At 43.8% G+C, this 19,510-nt stretch overlaps 1 protein-coding gene and 1 long non-coding RNA gene across 2 annotated transcripts in view; one reads left to right on the forward strand and one right to left on the reverse strand.

Moving 5' to 3' along the window:
- Window positions 1–1,855: 1,855 nt before the first annotated feature.
- The window catches only part of LOC142659486 (diacylglycerol O-acyltransferase 2-like), a 65,187-nt gene continuing 47,532 nt past the window's right edge, over window positions 1,856–19,510 (forward strand). The window contains exon 1 of the mRNA XM_075835660.1: window positions 1,856–2,116. Within this exon, the coding sequence (XP_075691775.1) occupies window positions 2,077–2,116 (40 nt within the window). The 5' untranslated portion in view covers window positions 1,856–2,076. The remainder of the gene's footprint in view (window positions 2,117–19,510) is intronic.
- The window catches only part of LOC142659487 (uncharacterized), a 79,873-nt gene continuing 79,445 nt past the window's right edge, over window positions 19,083–19,510 (reverse strand). The window contains exon 3 of the long non-coding RNA XR_012850336.1: window positions 19,083–19,167. This is a non-coding gene — a long non-coding RNA (uncharacterized LOC142659487). The remainder of the gene's footprint in view (window positions 19,168–19,510) is intronic.

A 19,510-nucleotide genomic window follows, 5' to 3' on the forward strand; every position in this document is an offset into this window, starting at 1 on the left:
CACGGTCTGTGGGTATGTGTACCCACTAGGCCGCATCGCTGTAGCGGGGAGGCAGCTGGCCAAACAACAGAGCACCCAAGCAATACAAAGTCCCGCACTAGGGTACCTGAATAGTCCAGACAGTGGCCCAGGCTTTAGCACAGATGGAGGTCTGTGCAGCAGGTTACGCCAGACGTGGCGGATGACAGCAGGTGCAGCAGGTTGCGCCAGATGTGGCGGATAACACTGGACATGGCAGACGACAGCAGGTGCAATAGGACATGACTCCAACACTAACAGGCTCAGGAACAAGAACACAGCACAGGATACAGGATACAGGTAACAGGGCACGGGTAACAGGAACAGGAAGTCACGATGTGTGGGTATGTGGACCCACTAGGCCGCACCGCCGTAGCAGGGAGGTAGCTGGCCAAACAACAGGAACCCCAGAAATACAAAGTCCCGCACAAGGGTACCTGGATAGTCCAAACAGTGACCGCAGCTCTGGCACGGATGGAGGTGAGTGCAGCAGGTAACGCCAGACGTGGAGCATGACAGCAGGTGCCGCAGGTTGCGCCAAATCCCTCAGGACGTGGCAGATGACACAGGTGCCGCAGGTTGCGCCAGATGTGGCAAATCCCTCTGGAAGTGGCAGATTACACAGGACGTGGAAAAGCAACAGCAGGTGCAGTAGACACGACTCCAACTAGTAGGCACAGGAACAAGAACACAGCACGGGAATACAGGAACAGGTAACATGGCACGGGTAATAACTGGAACGGGAAACACTAAGGGACCATTTGCAAGACAGACTTGGGAATAACTAACAACACTCAGGCAAGGATAAGAAGGGCTGGCACCCTCTTATAGACCAGGAAATCATGTGGTTGATAATGATGATTGTTTTACAGGTGCGCTCGCTGGCCCTTTAAGAGCGGGCACGAGCGCATGCGCGCACCCTACGGGACACAGCAGACCGGAGCGGAAGTGAGCGCTGGCATCTCCTAGGAAGGAGATGGGGACCAGCGCTCACGGATCCATGGCTGCAGGCGTTGGGAGGTGAGTAAACCCGACGGCCCGTGGCCATGGACGCTACACAGGATAACACTAAGGGACCATTTGCAAGACTGATATGGGAAAACTAACAACGCTCAGGCAATGAACAAAGGGACAGGGCCTTTCTTATAGTCCAGGAAATCATGGGCAGTTGATGACGATGATTTCCCATGTGCGCACGCTGGCCCTTTAAGGCCGGGCACGAGCGTGCGCATGCACCCTACGGGTCACAGTGGACCGGAGCGGAATTGAGCGCTGGCGTCTCCTGGGAAGGAGATGCGAGCCAGCGCTCACAGATCCATGGCTGCGGCCGCTGGGGGTAAGTAAACCAGACAGTCCGCGGCCATGGACGCTATGCTATGTTTTATTTTAGCACAAGGCCTCAACATAACAAAATTTGAAAAACGTAAAGGGTCTGAAGACTTTCCGACTGCACTGTATGTTAAGAGGCCCAACATTTGCAAGAAGGAAATATTCATTTTACAATTTTTTTCAACTAATATTACTTTATAGTACAGATCAAATTGTATTTATTTGAATAAAAGCTATAATACTTTAGATAACTCCATTGCAAAATGATTTCTACTATATTGCAATTTACATTGTTGCAGGAATTAGCAGAGTTGAAGATTAAAAGGAGGTCAGTTGTCCCCCCTCCCGTTGAGCATCCACTGGGACATACACTGATAAGGGCTTCAATTTGTTTTGGACTGCAGCCCATTAACCCTGGACCAAGGACAGGGAAGTTTCATCACAGGGTGGAATATTCCACTGTACAGGGTGACAATTACAGGTGCATATAATAACTACTAGCTCAGAGTCCCTGAACTCCATTCTGCTATGGTGTAGTTTTAAGTCAGTTAAACTATCAGTTCCGAATCACACTCTCAACAGTCTGGAATCTTTCTTCCTAGGATGCTAAAACCAAGTGCACCTTTGTCTCCCTTCAGGCACATGGAGGATAGACTTTAAGAATTGATAATAGACTTTGAGAATTAACCAAAAGCGACAACTAAAAAGGAAACCTTAACATTCAGAGAAATGAAAACAATTATTGCTGCGTATTCCAGAGATCTGCGTGGTAAGTCACACTCATAGCATATAGTTATATTACCGCAATCTCCATATCACACTGCTCCATAGAATGCCTAGCATACTATAGTTTATATTATATCATTGATAGAAATCCAACTAAGAAAAAGTACATTTTGTAATCATTCCGTCATATAGCTAGAATACATAGGGCTTATATTAGACTATATAAAGTCTGGTCCTTAGTCTTGGTTGGATCCCGCTTGTTTGTATTCCCTCTTTGGGAAAGGATGTTAATTTTTTTCTCTGCTTGGATCTCATTGTGGTATAAAAATATATGAGAGTGAAAAAGATTTTGAAATATACCTGCCTGTGTGAATAAGCCCTTAGACAATGTATCCTTAACTGTATACATGGCTGTTACTATATCAAAGTAATGTGTCTACTTATTTTAAGGGCAGGTGTTTGGCATGTCCACATTGTAACTCTCACATTTTCAATCTTGAGTCCAGGGTGAAATAATAGAGAAAATGTCTGAGATCCCATACAATTTATACTCATAACAGCTGACTTGTGACTGCCAGAACACCACGGCCATCTAAATATACATTGTTTAGAATTTCTAGCTTTGGAACTCAACCAACAGTGCTAAAAAATCATTACAGGGACTGGACAGGACAGGACATAACCATGACAACAGGAACCAAATGTGACTGGAGCAGAGTGCATGCCGACAAACCAACTAGATCCCGATTGGAAAAGTACTGCACTCATATGGGCCAATAATAACTGTTGTTTAGCATCTTTGAAGCTCATTTACACACATATCTGGTTATAAACTTCCAGCCAATGCATTCCGAAACTCAGGGGCGTAACTAGGAAAGACTGGGCCCCATAGCAAACTTTTTACTGGGGCCCCCCCCTCCCCTGAGTGTCACACAACCCCCCCCCCCTTGTAGATAGTTCCTTTTTTACAGCCCCCCCTGTAGATAACGCCATACAGCCCCCCCTGTAGATAACACCATACAGCCCCCACTGTAGATAATACCATACAGCCCCCCTGTAGATAGCGCCATACAGCCCCCCCTGTAGATAACGCCATACAGCCCCCTGTAGATAACGCCATACAGCCCCCTCTGTAGATAACGCCATACAGCCCCCTCTGTAGATAGCGCCATACAGCCCCCTCTGTAGATAACGCCATACAGTCCCCCTATGTAGATAATGCCATACAGTCCCCCCTGTAGATAACGCCATACAGCCCCCTTTGTAGATATCTACAGAGGGGGCTGTATGGCATTATCTACAGGGGGACTGTATGGCGTTATCTACAGGGGGGACTGTATGGCGTTATCTACAGAGGGGGCTGTATGGCGCTATCTACAGAGGGGGCTGTATGGCGCTATCTACAGAGGGGGCTTAATGGCACTATCTACAGAGGGGGCTGTATGGCGCTATCTACAGAGGGGGCTGTATGGCACTATCTACAGAGGGGGCTGTATGGCATTATCTACAGGGGGACTGTATGGCATTATCTACAGGGGGACTGTATGGCGTTCCCTACAGTGGGGGCTGTATGGCGTTCTCTACAGAGGGGGCTGTATGGCATTATCTACAGGGGGACTGTATAGCGTTCCCTACAGTGGGGGCTGTATGGCGTTCTCTACAGTGGGGACTGTATGGCGATATCTACAGAGGGGGCTGTATGGCGCTAACGCCATACAGCCCCCACTGTAGAGAACGCCATACAGCCCCCACTGTAGAGAACGCCATACAGCCCCCACTGTAGAGAACGCTATACAGCCCCCACTGTAGAGAACGCCATACAGCCCCCACTGTAGAGAACGCCATACAGCCCCCACTGTAGGGACTCAATAAGGTGCTGGTAGGTTGTCTCAGGTATCTGGAGCCATGCTGACTGCAGTGCATCCCACATTTGCTGGAGGGTGCGTGGGGCAGGCAGGATCCGTAGAGCGAACAAGACAATTGAGGTGGTCCCATAGATGTTCAATGGGGTTCAAGTGTGGTGAATTAGGGGGGCAGAGAAGTACTTGGAAGTCTTGGTCGTGCTCTTACAACAACTGTCGGAGATTTCTAGCTGTGGGACATGTCACATTCTCTTGCTGGAAGATTTCATCTGCCCCATTAAAGACAAACAGCATGTATGGGTGGACGTGATCTGCAACGGTGGATTCATACCCAAATCGGTTCAGATTGCCTTCCACATTGATGAGTAGGAACAGAGAACGCAATGAATTTTTTTTACAGACCATAACTTTTGCCGCCACCAGCTTCTATTCTTCCAGCAATGGTTGTAGGGTGTTTGTTCTCTGATGTTTCTCGCATGACACGCCAACATCCATCTATTCGATGAAGCAGAAAGCGTGACTCATCGGAGAAGGCAACCCTTCACCAATCATCGGTGGTCCAATTCCGATACTGCCGTGCAAATTGAAGCCTTTTTTCCAATGCACCTTTGTTACCATAGGAGCAGTGAATATCCATCTGCTTCGGAACCCCATACGCTACGGGGTTCGCTGAACTGTTGTTTTAACATACGCGTGGTACCCCCCTGGTTGATTTTCACAGTGAGCTGCTCCACTGCAGCGTGTCGTTCGGCCCTCACGCACCTTATAGCCAACGTTCACCTCTCACATCAATGGCACGTGGTGCTCCGCAGTTTCCACGTAGGTTATTCCCAAAGGTACCATTTGTCCACTCACGATACACTTTCACTAAAGCAGCACGCGAACAGTTCTCAAACTGCGCTGTTTGAGAAATACTGCGGCCATTGGCCCGAAAGCCAATAATCGTCCCTTTTTGCAACTCTGATAAATCGCCCCTTTTACCTATGGCAGCTACGAGTGCTAGAGGCACATCCTAATAGATTGCCTGTCAGATTTACACTGACAGGCAATAATGCTCTGGTATACTAAGTATACCAAAGCATTATTGCAGCGCTCTAAAGGTCGCATAGTAAAGTCTCCTAGTGGGACTAAATTAATACGTATGAAATGTGAAATAAAAATTACCTTAAAAAAATAAAATAAAACAATTTTTCCATAAAAAGTGGTTTATTTAGTAAAAGTGTAATAAATAAAAGTACAAGTATATGGTATCACTGCGACCGTAATGACCCAAACAATAAAGTTAATATGTAATTTAAACCGCAAGGTGAACACCGTAAAAAAAACCTCAAAAAACAATGGAGAAATTGCTATTTTTTTCCATTACCCCCCAAAAAGTCATAATAAAAGTTAATCAATAAGTCCAATGTACCCCAAAACAGTACCGATCAAAACTACGTCTCGTCCCACAAAAAACAAGCCCAAAAAATCACTACATTGACGGAAGAATAAAAAAAATTACGGCTCTTGGAAAGGGACGATGCAAAAAACAAATAATTTTAAAACGTTTTTATTGTGCAAAAGTCGTAAAACATAAAAAACCTCTACATATGTGGTATCGTCGTAATTGTACAGACCCATAGAATAAAGGTAACATGTTAATTACGCTGCACAGTGAACGGCGTCAATTTAAAACGCATAGAACAATGGCAGAATTTCAGGGTTTTTTTCTATTTCCCCCCAAAAAAGTTTATAAAAGATAATCAAAAAATGATATGTACCCCAAAATGGTGCCATTAAAAAGTAATTCCGCAAAAGACAAGTCCTCATACAGCTATGTCGACGGAAAAATAAAAAAGTTATAGCTCTTTGAATAGCTTGGTCATTAGGGCCTAAAATAGGCTGGCCACTAAGGGGTTAAATGGTCCAACAGTCTGGTTCAGTAGGGTACACAATCATGGGGAAGACTGCTGACTTGACGGAAGTCCAGAAGACAGTCGTTCACACCCTCCACGAGGAGGGTAAGCCACAAAAGGGCTTTGCTAAAGAAGCTGGCTGTTCACAAAGTGCTGTATCCAAGCATATTAATGGACAGTTGAGAGAAAGGAAAAAAGTGTGGTAGAAGAAGGTGCACAAGCAACAGGGATAACCGCAGCCTTGAAAGGATTTTCAAGAAAAGGCCATTGAAGAATCTGGTGGATATTCACAAGGATTGGACAGCAGCTAGAGTCAGTGCTTCAAGAGCCACAACACACAGACCTATCCAGGACATGGGCTACAACCAGTGGTGGATTAAGTAGACTATAGGCCCTGGGTTGTTCCACAAACCTGCTAGCGATCACACATGTATCCCCTATCCTGTGGATAGGGGATGTATGTCTTTTGTAGGACAAACTATAGGCCGTTTTTTTGGGGGGGGGGGGGGCTGCATGGTGTTACCTACAGTGGGGGTTTAGGGCTATATGGCGTTATCACAAGGGGGGGTTTGGGGCTGTATGACGTTATCTACAGGGTGTCTGTATGGCGTTATCTACGGGGGGCTGTATGGTGTTATCTACAGGAGGGGCTGTCTGGCGTTAACTACAGGGGGAGGGCTGTATGGCGTTCTCTACAGGGGGAGGGCTGTATGGCGTTCTCTACAGGGGGGGCTGTATGGCATTCTCTACAGGGGAGGGCTGTATGGTGTTCTCTACAGGGGGAGGGCTGTATGGCGTTCTCTACAGGGGAGGGCTGTATGGCGTTCTCTACAGGGGGAGGGCTGTATGGCGTTCTCTACAGTTGCAGGGCTGTATGGCGTTCTCTACAGGGGGGCTGTCTGGCGTTATCTACAGGGGGGCTGTATGGTGCTATCTATAGGGGGTGCTGTGTGGCGGAATCTATAGGGAGGCACTATCTTCAAGGGGGGGATTGTGTGATACCCAGGGGAGGGGGGCCCCAGTTAAAAGTTTGCTATGGAGCCCAGTCTTTCCTAGTTACGCCCCTGACCACCCAGCCTCTCTCCGGACAAATTACCCTTTTCTCCATCTCTCTCCCCTGTGGGGAATTTTGTATCAGCAGCGCCACCTCCATCTGATCTTCCAATCTCTTCAGCAGAGATGAGACCCCTTTTCCAAGAATTCAGAGACGCCCTGCACAATGACATTCAGTCAGCAATCTCCATTATGCACGCTAATATCACAGAGGTGGGGGAGAGAACAGTTCATTTAGAAGAAAAAATGGGAGGAATTTGTTAATGCTCACAACTATCTGGTTGACACCTATAATGACATGGAGGACGATATCTCCATTATAAAGCTTAAGTTAGTAGCTGACCTGGATGACTGCTCCAGGAGAAACAATATCAGGTTCAGGAACATCCCTGAATCTGTTTCAGACTCACAACTACAGGAATTCCCGACCGATTTATTTGTAGCTCTTATTCCTACAGCTAAAGAAATAAATCTCCTTATTGACAGAGCTCACAGAGTTCCTAAACCAAAGAACCTTCCCTCCAGTGTGTCATGGGACGTTCTCGCATGCCTCCACTTCTACCATTTTAAGGAGGCAATAATGAAGGCTGCATTCTGCAAAACTGATCTCCCAGATCGCTTCCAACAAATCTCCTTATTCGCAGACTTCTCCCCTGCCCCTTTTTCCAGAAGAAGAGAATTTGCAACTTTCACTAAAATTTTGAGAGACCACAGCATCTTTTATGAATGGGGATACCCAGTTAAACTGATCATCACGCATAATGGTACAACTCATGTTGTTCTTGATCCAAAAGATGCAGCCATACCTCTGACAAATAGGTCTCTTTATCAACCACAAGATGGCAACAGATCTCCACATAAGGAAAAACTCCTCCATCTCTTGCTCAGGAATGGATTAAATCAAAGGATGGTAGACACTCTCGGGACCACATTTGAGCACGGAACTTAAGGCTTCTCAGGTATCACATACTCCTACGCAAAAGACCTGTCCTGTTTCCTTGATTCCTACAACTAACATTCACAACAGATGTTTGACTTCTTCTTGTCAAGATTCATTATTATAAGCACAAATGAAAAGTGAACTCTCTTTTGCTTCATTCACTTGCTTGAAGACGCCAGAGCTCCTTCTGCCTTTATTTGGGAACTTTTGATCTCCCTACTATTTGGAACCACCATCCATTTTTGAATTGCCCCATCTGCGGCAACGGTTCATTTTGAACCTGAACTGTAATTTTCTGCTATATTATATAGTGCTTGGTTTATTTTATAATGCTTTGTATTCATGTTTTACATGTGTTTTTTTTTTTTTTTTATTATTTTTCTTTTCTTTCACTGTGATAAGATGGTCAAAACTCCTTAACTCAGATACTCTTTTGTTCTCGTGCTATTACTCTCATTTTTTTATGCCTAAGCTTTAGCTCAACCCTCTTATATCTATAAAATGGTGTTTACAATATATTCCTTGAACGTTAGGGGACTTAACAGTCCTTTTAAACGTTCACTGCTATGGAGAGAGATTCAAAAGCAGAAATGTGAAATTTGCTGTGTCCAAGAAATACATCTGAAGTCTGACTCAGTAAGAGTGCATAATCACAACTTCCCAAACATATTTTTTGCACATATTTCTATTAAAAAAGAGGTGTCTTTTTTGCCTTCAAAAATACCTTAGCATTCCAACTTAAAAATGTACTTGCTGACCCAGAAGGAAGATATCTGATAGTAACATGTCGCATCAATAATGCACCGTTTACTATGATCTCACTGCATGCCCCCAATGTACGCCAATCTAGTTTTATTAAATCAACCATTGAAATGGCTGCCAATCTGAAGCATGGTTCATTGTTATTTGGTGGTGATTTTAATATTGTCTCTGATCGAGTAATGGGTAAAAGTTTTTCCGCCAACCTAAGGAATCTAGTTTACGTGAGTTAATATTTAGGGAAAACTTATTCGATCTCTGACTTATACTTCTAGCATCTGAAAGGGATTATACGTATTACACCCCGCCTCATAATGTTTATTCACGCATAGACTTTTTCTCAACAGACAAATGGCTTCTTCAACGGATATCTAACGCCCATATTGATATAATTACATGGTCAGACCATGCGCCTATCTCATTAACCATTGAGGAATCCCTCAACCTCACTCCCACTGCACCTTGGAGATTAAATAATTCTCTCTTAAATAAAACAGATTTGCAGTCTCAAATAAGCAAAAAGAGTTATTAGAATTCTTCGATCTCAATGATAATAATGAAACTTCAGACTCCACAATTTGAGGCACTTATAAAGCCTACGTCAGAGGTCTATTTTTAAAATTATCGAGTTGTGATAAAAAGATGCGGAATGAGAACATTTCTGAACTCATCTCCAACGTTAAACGTTTGGAGGATGAACATAAACTGAGCCCTTCCAACCAGGGGCGTAACTAGGAAAGACTGGGCCCCCTAGCAAACTTTTCACTGGGGCGCCCCCTCCCCTCGGTATCACTCAACCCCCCCTTGTAGATAGGGCCTCCCTATAGATTCCGCCACACAGCGCCCCCTATAGATAGCACCATACAGCCCCCTGTAGATAAGATCATACAGCCCCCCCTGTAGATAACGTCATACAGCCCTCCCCCTGTAGATAACGCCATACAGCCCCCCCTGTAGATAACGCAGACAGCCCCCCTGTAGATAACGCCAGACAGCCCACCTGTAGATAACGCCAGACAGCCCCCCTGTAGATAACGGCAGACAGCCCCCCTGTAGATAACGCAAGACAGCCCTCCCCCTGTAGATAACTCCAGACAGCCCCCCTGTAGATAACGCCAAATAGCCCTAAACCCCCCCTGTAGGTAACGCCATACAGCCCCCAACAAAAAATGGCCTATAGTTTGTCCCACAAAAGACATGCATCCCCTATCCACAGGATAGGGGATACATGTGTGATCGCTGGCAGCGATAAGGAGAACGGGGGACCGAAAGTCCCCCGAAGTTCTCCATGACAAACCTTGGACCAAGGTTTGTCATGGAGAACTTCGGGGGACTTTCGGTCCCCCGTTCTCATCGCTGCCAGCGATCACACATATATCCACTATCCTGTGGATAGGGGATGCATGTCTTTTGTAGAAACAACCCCTTCAGAGGCGTTGCACTGTAGCAGCCATAGCGGCTGCTAGCGGAGCCTCCGGCCATGGGAGGGGGGCCCGTGCCGGTGGGTGAAGCGGGCCCCCCTCATGCTGCGGGCCCCGTAGCAGCCGCTATGGCTGCTACTGCGGTAGTTACGCCACTGCTTCCAACTCCACTCTTATAGAGTTAAAAAAAATCTCGCCACCATCTTTATTTATATATGCAAAAAAAATCATATACAGAGAGGCCAAATTTAGAATCCCCTTTTTATATGATTCCACACCTTTTTTTAAGGAACAAGGAGATTTTTGGACATCATTGAAACGGTGGAGACCTCTCAGGCCCCTTCTCTGCTTCTCTCCTTAGATGCGGAGAAGGCGTTTGAAAGGGTTCACTGAAGTTATATTGAATCTACTTTGAAAAAGTTTGGCTCCAATGGGTTATTCCTATCTGCAGTCATGTCTTTATATTCTAATCCAAGTGCCTCGGTCTATACCTCAGGTTTTATATCATCACCCTTCAAAATCACCAATGGCACGAGGCAGGGTTGTCCAATGTCACCACTAATATTCGCAATGGTAATGGAACCCTTCGCAGAACACATTAGAAGTTCTGAGACTATATCGGGGATTTCAGTTGGAAATTACGAACATCGTATAGCTGTAACTAAAACTAAAACATCTCTTCCCTCGGTAATGGATATCATACATATAAATTTAGCCCCGCCTCTTATTATAAAATCAACTCCTCTAAATCTCAAATCCTTAATTTAGGTTTGAAAAATGACATTCAAAAATAATTATCTAACTTGTAGAGTTTAAAGTGGGTTAAAAACTCTCTCTCCTATTTGGGAATAAAACTTTCCATCCCTACTTCCAATTTATTTGATCTCCTAGACAATATAAGAACTGATATTAAAAAACTGAGAATGCAGGGTATTTCTTGGGTGGGTAGAATTTCGACGTTTAAGATGGTTTTGTTACCAAAGATCCTGTATGTTTTCCGGAACATTCACTTATTCTTACCTATATCTGATCTTAATAAACTTCAATCAATTGTTCAAAAATTTATTTGGGGTAAGACGAGACAGAGTTAAGTCCAATATTTTGCATTTATCTCATCGTGAAGGGGGCTCCCTCTATTCTCCACTATTATAGAGCAGTAATTCTAGATTAAATGAGATCACTTTGGTCAAAAGATAGATCTAAATTATGGGTGGATATTGAACTTCACTTTCTGGACAGCCACTTTTTGAGGCATCACTTAATTGCTTCCACAACATTTAGCACAAATTTTACTCCCCCTCTTCTGACTCTGCGAGCGATTTTTCTAGTTTGGAATCTAATTATTAAGAGAGATGATCTCTTCAAATTTGATTTATATTCGGTACCCTACTAGAGGACTTAGAGTTGGCAATACCTGGGTTACGCCTCTCCTTATGGAAAGAGGGGGGTATTGTTAGAAGAATTTTCCATACTTATAAAAAATTATTCAAGTTTTCACCTCAGTAAGAGCTTCATTTTATTCTCGCGGCAAGGAGACAAGTGGCAGATCAGCAGTTGTCTGCTTTCATTACATAAGCACAGGTTTATATACACATATCAAGGCAGATTGCATTTTAGACTAACTGAAAACAGTTTGTGGCTTTCCTGTCATATGAAATGTTTTACATCTCAGAATGAGATTAGGCCACAGTTGGACTTCCTCTGGAGATTGCAATCCTTATTCAGAAGTTCAACCATCTCACCCACTTAAAACTACAGCATATTTAACTCTTTGTCAACTAAAGCATTTTCTGAGAAGCTTGCATGCACATTTAATATCTATTACATGAAGTAAGAATACATTTATAATAAAATGTTCCTAACAATCCCCCCCTGTTGTAAATTTATCAAGAAATATTCTGTAAAATATCCAGGACAGGTACTCTTGATTTGAATCTCTTGGCACATGGTCTTTGACACTGAGGTCTCAATTAACCTTTGGATGAATCCTCTTATGCAGGGTATCGCACAACATCCACAAACAGTCAATATACTGGCAACAACGGCAATGGTCATGAGTACAGAGGTTACCAGGCCAGTCCATTTTCCAAACTACCCCTCAATCCATGAGGTGAATATGTAATTTATTCCAGAGTTTTCCGCAAGCTCTTCGGACAGGAAATTGAGTCCTTCCAATGCCTTGGTAATACTACCATTAGGAGCTGTATTATTGGGAATAAAAGTACAACAGAACTGTAATGACGGGGGTAGGGAAACGGACAAGTGAGCCCTAATCTACCTGCCACTCTGTCCCTGCCTACTTGCAACGACCCGCCCTAGGCGACGGGGTACAACTGGGCGGCGGTCCCTACGCTCAGTAAGTGCACGAGACAAACAGACAAGGGAACACAAAGCAAAGGGAAAGGGGCAGTTGCCCACGGCAACACCGTGAGCAACAGAGTGGTGAACGAGCCGAGTCAAACCAGGAGTGCACGAGGTACCAAACGCAGAGCAGGAGAGTAGTCAGTAAGCCAGGGTCAGTATGGAGCAGGATCAAATAGTTAGAAGCTGTAGCTGGGCCAGGAAACCACACGAAAAGAATCACAAGCAAAGGAGGAACAGGAAAGGCAGGTATAAATAGACAGAGGGCGGGAGCTAGCTCCGTCTGGCCAGGCTGTGATAGGCTCTCCCACTCCTAAGCCTGCCATCCTGAGTGGTGGAAGATGGAGTCACAGAAGTTGTGCCTGGCAGATCCTTTACAAGAACATACCAAACATTTTGCAGACACCCCCTTTTTCTGCTAGTAATATATCCAGGGCCATTCTACTTCACCATGTCATTAAAGATGTAGGTCCCAACTGGTCTACAATGCCCTTTATTGCATCTTTGGTATAATTAACAAATCTCTGTTGATTGTGATTGAAAAAGGGCTCTATATATATATATATATATATATATATATATATATGTATATATATATATATATATGTATATATATATATATATATATATATATATATATATACACACACACACACACACACACGTGTGTAAAAGGTATGGTAAAATAGCGGGTTTCACCTCCTTGTGTTGCCCACTATTACTACCTCCTTTATAATCAGGGTCACTAGGGTTATGCCTAGTTCCCCTACCTTTTCCTTATACTAACGTTAATCTGCTTGCTTTGCTACTACGTAAGTGTATACGACTCAGTAAGTACAATTGTATAGTAAATAAAGGGTAATATTTATTACTAACAATAATCACACTTACACTACCGTTCAAAAGTTTGGGGTCACGCAGACAATTTTGTGTTCTCCATGAAAACTCACACTTATATTTATCAAATGAGTTGCAAAATGACTAGAAAATATAGTCAAGACATTAACAAGGTTAGAAATAATGATTTTTATTTCAAATAATAATTTTCTCCTTCAAAATTTGCTTTCGTCAAAGAATGCTCCATTTGCAGCAATTACAGCATTGCAGACCTTTGGCATTCTAGCAGTTAATTTGCTGAGGTAATCGGTAGAAATTTCACCCCATGCTTCCAGAAGCCCCTCCCACAAGTTGGATTGGCTTGATGGGCACTTCTTGCGTACCATACGGTCAAGCTGCTCCCACAACAGCTCTATGGGGTTGAGATCTGGTGACTGCGCTGGCCACTCCATTACAGATAGAATACCAGCTGCCTGCTTCTTCCCTAAATAGTTCTTGCATAGTTTGGAGGTGTGCTTTGGGTCATTGTCCTGTTGTAGGATGAAATTGGCTCCAATCAAGCGCTGTCCACAGGGTATGGCATGGCATTGCAAAATGGAGTGATAGCCTTCCTTATTCAAAATTCCTTTTACCTTGTACAAATCTCCCACTTTACCAGCACCAAAGCAACCCCAGACCATCACATTACCTCCACCATGCTTGACAGATGGCGTCAGGCACTCTTACAGCATCTTTTCAGTTGTTCTGCGTCTCACAAATGTTCTTCTGTGAGATACAAACACCTCAAACTTCGATTTGTCTGTCCATAACACTTTTTTCCAATCTTCCTCTGTCCAATGTCTGTGTGCTTTTGCCCATATTAATCTTTTCCTTTTATTAGCCAGTCTCAGATATGGCTTTTTCTTTGCCACTCTGCCCTGAAGACCAGCATCCCGGAGTCACCTCTTCACTGTAGACGTTGACACTGGCGTTTTGCGGGTACTATTTAATGAAGCTGCCAGTTGAGGATCTGTGAAGCGTCTATTTCTCAAACTAGAGACTCTAATGTACTTGTCTTGTTGCTCAGTTGTGCAGCGGGGCCTCCCACTTCTCTTTCTACTCTGGTTAGAGCCTGTTTGTGCTGTCCTCTGAAGGGAGTAGTACACACCGTTGTAGGAAATCTTCAGTTTCTTGGCAATTTCTCGCATGGAATAGCCTTAATTTCCAAGAACAAGAATAGTCTGTCGAGTTTCACATGAAAGCTCTCTTTTTCTAGCCATTTTCATAGTTTAATCAAACCCACAAATGTAATGCTCCAGATTCTCAACTAGCTCAAAGGAAGGTCAGTATTATAGCTCCTCTAAACAGCAAAACTGTTTACAGCGGTGCCAACATAATTGCACAAGGGTTTTCAAGTGTTTTCTAATCATCCATTAGCCTTCTAACACAGTTAGCAAACACAATGTAATATTAGAACACTGGAGTGATGGTTGCTGGAAATGGGCCTCTATACACCTATGTAGATATTGCATTAAAAACCAGACGTTTGCAGCTAGAATAGTCATTTAGCACATTAACAATGTATAGTGTATTTCTGATTAATTTAATGTTATCTTCATTGAAAAAAACAGTGCTTTTCTTTCAAAAATAAGGAAATTTCTAAGTGACCCTAAACTTTTGAACGGTAGTGTACATATAAAATACACCAGACACAGAACACAGTAACTGATCACAGTATATTATCAGTATACCCCAATACATATAACAAGTTGATATATACACTGAGTATACTCACACTATACGTGGTACAGTATAACCACGGTATCACAAACCTACGTTATACCTCCACCCACATACCTAAACATACATACGAATACAGTTACGTTACAATACACGCTCACTATTTCTGTCCCACTCACTCCTAATATAACTTTCCCTATACACTAAGGATTAATAATCAGGTAAATGGGTCAACAGAGGGAAGGGTTTTCAGCAAGGGTTAACTTCAGGGACAGCAAGGGGTTAACTTCAGGGACAGCAAGGGGTTAACTTCGGGGGGTGCAAGGGGTTATCTTCAGGGACAGCAATGGGTTAACTTCAGGGACTGCAAGGGGGGTATCAATAAGGGTCTGGGGGACCAGGGGTATGGGTATGTGCAGGTAGGGGTACAGGTAATGTGGGGGCTGCAGGAAAGGGTTACTGGGGAGTATAGGGGAGAAGATACTTAGCAGTTGTTGTCCAGGGGATCGTTGGTGGAGTGATGAGCAGGAGACCACGAGGTTAGAGGAGATCATGGAGGGAAGAGGAGTCCCTTAGTGGAGCCGAGGAGCAGGAACAAGAGAGAGAGAGTGTGAGGCCGTTGACCCTCTTATACCTTGTCCGTGCACATCTGTGGGACATCACATGCTCAGGCACGTGCAAGGGGGAGGGGCATGGGCCTCATGGCTACCTCATGGAATACCATTACCTGTTGAGGGGGATGGAAGGGCAGTTGGAACTTCCTGCTTCCTGGATTAGTTCACTGCTTAATGGTTTCCATCCCCCAGGGTGTCTCATTACCTGGTAGGGGAGGAATATACACGTTTCTGGAGGGACAAATATATATATATATATATATATATATATATATATATATATATATATATATGTATATATATATATATATATATATCTACACTCACATGTACATAGATATAAATATATAAAACACTTCCCTTTACAGTGATAAATATAATTAATCCAGTCGACATCCTTATTTATCGTAGACCACCAATCTGATTTCGGGCCTTAAACTCATTTGGCACCCCACAGGGTACTCCTATTTTCTATGGTCAAAGGAACCTCCAGGGATAGACCGCTAAGGCTGGGTTCACACGACCATGTTACGTCCGTAATGTACGGAACGTATTTCGGCCGGAAGACCCGGACCGAACACAGTGCAGGGAGCCGGGCTCCTAGCATCATAGTGATGTACGATGCTAGTAGTCCCTGCCTCGCTGCAGGACAACTGTCCCGTACTGTAATCATCATTACAGTACGGGACAGTAGTTCCACGCAGAGGCAGGGACTCCTAGCGTCGTACATCACTATGATGCTAGGAGCCCGGCTCCCTGCACTGTGTTCGGTCCGGGTCTTCCGGCCGAAATACGTTCCGTACATTACGGACGTAACATGGTCGTGTGAACCCAGCCTTATACCGATTCAGACAGTCTCCAGGGCTTTTTCTCATTCTCTGAAACTCAGGGGCTGAAAACAAGTGGAATGGCATCAGAAGCTGAACCAGAGTACAGCCTCCCTGCCACTTGGCCTTCCTGTCTCCACATAGCCACCAGAGATCAGTCCTTGACCTTGTCTGGTTGGTAAACCAATTAGAGGAGTAATTACCATTATCGGTCACAAAACTCTTCAGTGAGGTTCCCTACTTTCTTACCTTGCCCATTTCTCAGAAAGCAGGTGTAGTTGCCTGGGTAAGCAACTACTAAGGGAGGGATTTCATCTCTCCCCACAGGTGGGTACAATAAAGAGAATGTCTTACATAATTGATCACCTGGATTATATGATGCATAATATAAAGATAACATGCATTGCAAACCTTGTGGGTTCTCCTTATCTGATAGCCTGAAAGGTATAATAGCCAGATGTGGCCTACCTTTTGCACAAAAGTTAGTTCTATTATTTTGGATTGCAGTGTATCTCATCTAGGCTAACCATTCATTTTTTATCACTGTAACCTGTTTCTAATGTCATTTTATCTTCATAACTGAAGTTGGCCAGACTACAGACGGTAGGTCTATCTCCGGGGCTAAAGAACTTTCAGTTGCATCCTTTTTCTTAACTTCAATAAAGAAATGCCTTATAGGGTCCATACCTGAAACATCAGCTCCTATAGCATATAGTCCCTTATCATTTTTATTAGCGTATTTACATAGATAGTACAAATGTACTTCTCTGAATATACTAATTTATAAACTATGTTTCTATCCTTGCAATGATCTCTAACCACAGCACAGAAATCTATTTCATATGTTGCAGTCTCATCTTCAGTGAAATTAAAGTACAGAGTGTATTTTTAGAAAAGAGGTGCAATGCAGGCAAACCTGAGATGGAAACCAGGCAGCCAGTAGGTTAACTGAAAGTCCAGAAACGGAGTAGAGATAATCAGACGGTCAAAACCAGTCGGGAGCGGAAAATCAGAATCGGTAGGCAGATGGTTAACGAGAGACAAGCCGAGGTCAGTATACATGAGGTCCAGAAATCAGAAATGCAGGAACAGTCAGGAGCTTGATGAGGAACCAGGAAAAAGGAAGATTCACAAGCAAAGACAGGTGGGAAGAGACAGGTATAAACACAAGCCCATAGCAGATTGGCATAAAGACAGAGAAGAGATATAGGTTTGAAGCAAAAGAAGAACTGCCCAGAAGCTAGACAGGTTGTCATAGCAACTTTAAGGGAACAGGTGTTTTCCTAACAGTACCCCCCCCCCCCCTTCTATGAGGGGCCTCCGGATCCTAAAGCCTTGGCCTAGGTTTCAAAGGAAACTTCAAGTGACATTATTACCAAATTACTGGCATGTACTGAATGGGCAGGGACCTAAGGACGTTCCTCTGGTCCATACCCCTTCAAGTGCACCAAATACTGCAGAGCACCCCTGACCCTTCTAGAATCCACAATTCTATGATCCTCAAACTCCATATCTCTTGAGTGGACGAGATGATGGAAAAAAAACTTTTAGGAGAGATTTGTGAAATACATTATGAATCCTAAAGGATGCAAGAAGAGCAGGACAAAACGACACAGGGTTAATAATTTAAACAATTTCATATGGGCCAATAAACCTAGGGGTAAACTTACAAGAAGTCACTTTCAGTCGCAGGTTTTTCGTAGAAAGCCACACCTTTTGACCCACACAAAATACATGACTCACAGTACGTTTTTTATTAGCATTTTTCTTTTGAATAACTTGGGAGTTCTTCAGGTTCAATTGAACCTGAGCCCAAACTGTGCACAGTTTATTTGATTCAACTTCCACCTCAGGGTTATCACTAGAAGAGGTGGAAAATGAAACAAATCGATGATGAAAACCATAATTGCAGAAAAACGGCAAGTTATCGAGAAACATGGTGGCGATTATTTATAGCAAATTCCGCTAAACTAAGGTATGAGACCGATTCTGTCTGGTTATCAGCAATATAACACCTAAGATATTGTTCCAAGGTTTGATTAAAGTGTTCGGTTTGACCATTACTCTCAGGGTGCAATGCAGGAGAGAATGACAACTGTACGCTAAATTTTTTACAGAAAGCTCTCCAGAAGCTAGCCACAAATTGTACACCTCTGTCACGTTGGGTGCGTGGACCCTCTGGGCCAACAGGGTGCAAGTCAAAATCAATAGTTCGGAAAGGTATACCTGTGGTAACTTCTGACAGTAGCGAAGACAGGCTCGGATGGGACCTTGGCAGCAGGCAGACACCAGGCATGGTGTAACCAGGAAGGCGTAGTACACAGCGCAACACGACTCCAACTCTAAACGGCACTTGAACCAGGATAGCACGGGACACAGGATACAGATAGCAGGAACGGGAACACTGGGAATAACCAGCCGGATACAACACAGCAGCAGCCTAGCATTACCAGTGTGGAAAGGGACACTGTTTTTTGCCTTTCCCAGCCTAATAACACCAGCCGGCGGCCGCCGCCCCATTGCCCGACCATCCCTACAGATGATCAGGTACTGGATCATACCAAGCTCCTCCCGGCACCCCTGGTGGCGATGGGTACCGGGGTAATAATGGGGGTTAGTGTTAGCCTCTGCACCGGCTAGCACTAAGCCCTGCCTTCTGGACACTGTCAATCAGCAGCTGTTAATAGGGCAGTAGTAATAAAGTTTAAAAACACACACAACCCTCATTAACCATTTTATTGAAAATTAAAAAAGCTGTCATCGAAGTAGTCCTCGAATCCAATCCACCGTAGTCCAACAACCGAAGCTGTAAAAAAACACAAACACACAAAAAAATTAGTAACACATAAAAAAGCAAAACAATTATTATTCTTACCCTTCCTGTGTCCAGCGCTAGAGCCGCAATGTCAGCGAGCTGGGCTGTATATATAATGCTATCATGTGTGATACTGTCTGCTGAGAAACTATATCTAATCCTATCCATAGCTATAGGGTCAGAGTAATACAGATATGCTGATATATATATATATATATATATATACAGTACATACATACATACATACATATACATACACACACGAACACATTTTTTTTGTGTGTGGACATATGTTAGTACAAGGATACTTACTGCTGGGGCCCTGTATCTAAGT

Source organism: Rhinoderma darwinii, chromosome 8 (genome assembly GCF_050947455.1).
Source record: "Rhinoderma darwinii isolate aRhiDar2 chromosome 8, aRhiDar2.hap1, whole genome shotgun sequence".
Taxonomy (NCBI): domain Eukaryota; kingdom Metazoa; phylum Chordata; class Amphibia; order Anura; family Rhinodermatidae; genus Rhinoderma; species Rhinoderma darwinii.